Genomic DNA, 6,000 nt, shown 5'->3' with positions numbered 1-6,000 from the left:
AGAGAGAGAGAGAGAGAGAGAGAGAGAGAGAGAGATGGTGAGGGAGAGAGAGAGAGAGATGGTGAGAGAGAGAGAGAGAGATGGTGAGGGAGAGTAGAGAGAGAGATGGTGAGAGAGAGAGAGAGAGAGATGGTGAGGGAGAGAGAGAGAGAGATGGTGAGAGAGAGAGAGAGAGAGAGAGATGGTGAGGGAGAGAGAGAGAGAGAGAGAGATGGTGAGGGAGAGAGAGAGAGAGAGATGGTGAGGGAGAGAGAGAGAGAGAGATGGTGAGGGAGAGAGAGAGAGAGAGAGATGGTGAGAGAGAGACAGAGAGAGATGGTGAGGGAGAGAGAGAGAGAGAGATGGTGAGAGATAGAGAGAGAGAGAGATGGTGAGGGAGAGAGAGAGAGAGAGAGAGAGAGAGAGAGAGAGAGATGGTGAGAGAGAGAGAAAGAGAGAGATGGTGAGAGAGAGAGAGAGAGAGAGATGGTGAGGGAGAGAGAGAGAGAGATGGTGAGAGAGAGAGAGATGGTGAGGGAGAGAGAGAGAGAGAGATGGTGAGAGAGAGAGAGAGAGATGGTGAGGGAGAGAGAGAGAGAGAGATGGTGAGAGAGAGAGAGAGAGATGGTGAGGGAGAGTAGAGAGAGAGAGAGAGAGAGAGAGAGAGATGGTGAGAGAGAGAGAGAGAGAGAGAGAGATGGTGAGAGAGAGAGAGAGAGATGGTGAGGGAGAGAGAGAGAGAGAGATGGTGAGGGAGAGTAGAGAGAGAGATGGTGAGAGAGAGGGAGAGAGATGGTGAGGGAGAGTAGAGAGAGAGAGAGAGAGAGAGAGAGAGAGAGATGGTGAGAGAGAGAGAGAGAGAGAGAGATGGTGAGAGAGAGAGAGAGAGATGGTGAGGGAGAGAGAGAGAGAGATGGTGAGAGAGAGAGAGAGAGAGAGAGAGAGAGATGGTGAGAGAGAGAGAGAGAGAGAGAGAGATGGTGAGGGAGAGAGAGAGAGAGAGATGGTGAGAGAGAGAGAGAGAGAGAGAGAGAGAGATGGTGAGGGAGAGAGAGAGAGAGAGATGGTGAGGGAGAGAGAGAGAGAGAGAGAGAGAGAGAGAGAGAGAGAGAGAGAGAGATGGTGAGGGAGAGAGAGAGAGAGATGGTGAGAGAGAGAGAGAGATGGTGAGGGAGAGAGAGAGAGATGGTGAGGGAGAGTAGAGAGAGAGAGATGTTGAGAGAGAGAGAGAGAGAGAGAGAGAGAGATGGTGAGGGAGAGAGAGAGAGAGATGGTGAGAGAGAGAGAGAGAGAGAGAGAGATGGTGAGAGAGAGAGAGAGAGAGATGGTGAGGGAGAGAGAGAGAGAGAGATGGTGAGAGAGAGAGAGAGAGAGAGAGAGAGATGGTGAGGGAGAGAGAGAGAGAGAGATGGTGAGGGAGAGAGAGAGAGAGAGATGGTGAGAGAGAGAGAGAGAGAGAGAGAGAGATGGTGAGGGAGAGAGAGAGAGAGATGGTGAGAGAGAGAGAGAGAGATGGTGAGGGAGAGAGAGAGAGATGGTGAGGGAGAGAGAGAGAGATGGTGAGGGAGAGTAGAGAGAGAGAGAGAGAGAGAGAGAGAGAGAGAGAGAGAGAGAGAGAGAGACACACACACATAACAAAATAAAATGTTATTAATAAATAATAAATGGTACGTTTTTATTTATAATCAATTCTTTAATAAAATTACTGTAAGTAACGTTTTGATTGGTCAGATTTTAAGGCCTTCTGGATTTTACTTTTATTGCAGCTTCATTCTTGATGCTCTACAGCTTTTTCAATCGTGAAGGAATCATCTACTGTTCTGTTGACCATCAAAACTTCTCCGGGTGATCTAGAACCCCCAGCATAACAGCTTTGTAATGGAATCAGTTTATACATGTATCTACAACAACATTGGGCTTCATCCTGCGCATTGGAGACGCTGTAACTATTACGCTAAGCTATAGTGGTCATTTTAACTGAGCGCACGGATTCAGTTTTCCAGCGATAAACACATTCCGGCATAGTCTGGGAGGCGAACTCGGTACAGTGTTCCCTTATTAGCCTTATGTATGTGTATGTGTGTGCGTGTGATAGACAGGCCATCTAAAGCGCATTAAGGTCGAATACCACAGCATGAACGTAAGTCCTTCACACACTATTCTGCATTGTGTTGGTGTGTTTGTTTTGGCGTGGGTCACTCGCGGGCAAACGCCAGTACAGTGCCCCTCCTGCAGGAATGGCTGGCACTGAAACAGCTCTTTCCTCCCTCTCTCTCTCTCTCTCTCTCTCTCTCTTATCCCTCTCATCCTAGTGTTTCTTTGGTTCTCTGACTTCCCAACACTTATTAACCCATTTAATGCAATACGTACACTGATCAGGCATGACATTCTGACCACCCCCTTGTACCCTCACTGTCCATCTTATCAGCTCTACTTAATGTATAGCTGCACTTTGTAGTTCTACAGTTACAGACTGTAGTCCATCTGTTTCTCTGATACTTTGTTAGCCCCCTTTTACTCTGTTCTTCAGTGGTCAAGACCCCCATGGACCCTCACAGTGCAGGTACTATTTGGGTGGTGGATCAATCTCAGCACTGCAGTAACACTGACATACTGACATACTGTGGATCTCTGTGACTTTAAACATGGGACCGTCATAAGATGCCATATTCGCTAGGTCTGCCCTAGACAACTGTAAGCACTTTTATTGTGAAATGGAAGAATCTAGAAACAACAGCAGCTCAGTCACAGAGTGGTAGACCACACAAACTCACAAAACAGGGCTGAGTTCTGCCTTTCGAAGCAACATCAGTACGAGAACTGTGTTAGACTTGGATTTTACACAGGTAGGCGAAGGCGGTGTTAGGAGTCTTGCCCAAGGACTCTTATTGGTATAGTGTAGGGTGTTTACCCAGGTGGGGGACTGAACCCCAGTCTACAGTGTAGAAGGCAGAGGTGTTATCCACTACACTAACCAACTACCATCTTGTGGAAAGCTTCCCAGAAGAGCAGAGGCTGTTACAGCCACAATGTTTGCAACTCCATATTAATGCCATGGAATGGGCATTGGAATGGAAAGACCAACAGGCTCATATAGGTGTTGTGGTCAGGTGTCCACATACTTTTGGTAATATAAAATATGTCATGTGCTGTTGTCAGAACAAAACCTTGTGTCTCCAGAATGGTAACGTTACAGGAGAAGGACAAAACATACTTTATTTTCTATGTAAGTCAATGGAACCAGAAGTCATTTTGTGTAATTTCTTTTGATCCATTCATCATGAAATTTTAACACAATGGAAAGAGCAACAGGCATTTCAGATTATGCCAAAAACTGGAAAATACCAAAAATGGAGAGGTTTTGTTACAACAGTGGCGCATCACATGTTTATGGTATAGTTATGTTAATGTTATGCATCAGAGAAAAGTCTTTCTATAGCTCTTTTTTTATTAATGTTTTCCAAATTTTTCTTTTTAAAAACATTAAAAATAGACCCTTTGGATATTACATTGAAAGTGTTCATTTCATTGTGGAAAGGACGCTCCTTTGAATCGTTTCTGCTTATTGTTGTAGTCTCATTGTTTTACTGGTTAATCAAGAACACAGCATTGCCCCTTATGCTGTAGAAAAACAATTTTTAGGTCATTTTTGTTGAACAAAATCCTGCATAGATCCAGCGATTAGCGATATTTTAGGAAATCCTTCTGGAATATCCTTCAGAATAGGGTTAGGCATGATCACACCAAATTTTAGGAAGGCAAGTGCTCTAGGAGTTGAGTTTTGGTTCTGAATGTAGAGAAAAGCTGACTTTAAAAACAAAAATGATAAGAATCAGCATGAAACTTCATTCTCAGAAAACATGCATTGCTTTTGGGAAAGGAACTAGACATAAATTGATTGGGTGCTTGTTTTTTTTATTAATATATGAAATTATGTGGTTGTGCCCAGTGTAGACCGAGCTAAAATATGAAGAAAGTTGAAATGACGTTGAACTAAAAACCTGTTAAAATGGCCAGATTTTGGTTTAGTTTGGATATTTCTATGACTACAGTTAAAAAAAAGTATAAAAAAGCTACAAAATAGTAATTTCTTGCGTTAAAGTGCAACTATTTTTAATCTGCCTGACGTTCATACATAACAGTATATTATACAATATCAGAAACAACATAAACAAGTCCATTAGAGCTTCCTGAGCAACTCCACAGTGATGATTTAGATATGCGGTTAGCATGATGCTAATTGGTGAGGTCTAAGCTCCCACATCCGTATTTCTGTTAGCTTTATTAGCCGTAGGAGCACCATCAGCACATAGAAATGAAGGTGTGTGTCGTGTTTCAGAGTTCTCGAGAGGACAGAGAGAAGGAGCGGTCTCGTCTGGACTCCATGGTTCTGCTCATAATGAAGCTCGACCAGCTGGACCAGGAGATCGAGAGCGCTCTAAGCTCCGCCCCCTCAAACAATGGCACACCCACCCTCAAGAGACGCATCATCTCCGTGAGTAACGCTTCCAAGCAGATCTCCCAGCAATCAATCATTCCCATCCAGACCTACCTGGTCTTTGGGTGAGTCCTGATGGGAGCTTTTGTTTAGTGTGTGTGTCCTTGATATATAAACAGGAAGTGGATTTAGAGTCTCTGGATGGAGATGAAAGTCTGTCCGGTTCTTCGCGCTCTCTGAACACTCCTCATCATCAGTCATCATCGTCGCTGTCCTCCACGGGGCTGAGCGGGACCCCCGGGGCCAAACCCAAGAACAGGGTGAGTGAGTTGTACAGCTAGTAAAAGCATATGTTAACCCATAACTATATGTTAAAACCATGTAGTTATTCCAGGTGGTTGCTAGAGTGTTGCTTGGAGGTTGCCATGGTTTTCCATGGTACTGGCGTTACTATGCAGTCACTGTCATGCTCCAGTTAATTGTTAGGCCATTGCCTTACACCTAATAGATGGTCGCTAATCATTGCTATGGCACTGATAGGTGGCTGCTAAGGAGTTGCTAAGTTAGCGGTTGCTAATGCATCCAAGGTCATTGCTTTGGTGTTAATAGATAGCTGCCAAAGTGTCTCAAGTCGTTTGGTAGGGAGCATGTTGCTAGGTGGTTGATATCTTATCTGAAATGGTTGCTAGGATGTTGCTATGGTACCTTAGGTTGCTAGTGTGTTGCTTAGGGGTTCATATGTTAACCCATGTGGTTGCTATGGTTTTGGGGGTGGTTGTTAGGGTGTTGCTAGGTGGTTGCTATGGTATTTTTGGTTCTTGCTAGGGCTTTGCTAGAGGGCTTTCTCTGATGTTCCAGGTGGTTGCTAGAGTATTATTTTGTGGTTGCCATGGTATTTCTAGTGGTTGCTATAGTGTTATTTTTTGCACAAAATAATATTAAGTAGAAAATAAAGAACAGTAAGTTGTCTGTGTCAAATCAACTTAACCGCTCAACCAGCCACGGTTGAAAGTGGGCCCACACTCTTTTCTCTCATAGTAGCTGAATCATAAGCCTGCAGAATATTGAAGTTTATATATTTTGCATTTTGTTGCCACATGGCAACAGCATGTGACAATTGAACTGCAACTGGCAGTGCACGCAATAGGGGTAAACCAATAGCCTGCCACTGTCCAGTGAGTCCAACGGCAGTGCACTCTTTCACCCCTTTGTATGCACTGCAGATAGCAGTTCCATTGTTGCATACTGTTGCCATATGGCAACAACTACGTTTTTACATTTAACATAAAGCCCATCATGTAAACTGACTATATTTCTGAAGAAAGTTGGGGATTTCTTTCAGAGCCTGGCTGCTGAAGTACTCTCAAAGTATGTGTGTACATAACAATGTGTATAAGTCAATGTTTATATTCATATTTACTCGTAAAGCCTTTTCCAATGGAAAAAAACAAAAGCCACTGTTGCCATATGGCAATACTACTCAGTAAAGGGATAGATAGCTTTATTGATGCGCTGGTTGACTGGTTGAGCAACTCATTTCCCACCAATCGTGTTTCATTTTAAGCACAAGATTACTGGTTCAT

General features: G+C 43.9%; 1 protein-coding gene across 1 annotated transcript in view; it reads left to right on the top strand.

Annotated features, from left to right (window-relative positions):
* dlc1 (DLC1 Rho GTPase activating protein) overlaps positions 1-6,000 on the top strand; it is a 178,613-nt gene that overhangs the window by 35,440 nt on the left and 137,173 nt on the right. The window contains exons 3-4 of the mRNA XM_017720802.2: positions 4,319-4,474; positions 4,597-4,737. Coding sequence (XP_017576291.1) covers positions 4,319-4,474; positions 4,597-4,737 — 297 coding nt within the window. The remainder of the gene's footprint in view (positions 1-4,318; positions 4,475-4,596; positions 4,738-6,000) is intronic.

This window comes from Pygocentrus nattereri, chromosome 22 (genome assembly GCF_015220715.1).
Source record: "Pygocentrus nattereri isolate fPygNat1 chromosome 22, fPygNat1.pri, whole genome shotgun sequence".
NCBI lineage: Eukaryota > Metazoa > Chordata > Actinopteri > Characiformes > Serrasalmidae > Pygocentrus > Pygocentrus nattereri.
This window is presented reverse-complemented; position numbering and strand designations above follow the sequence as displayed.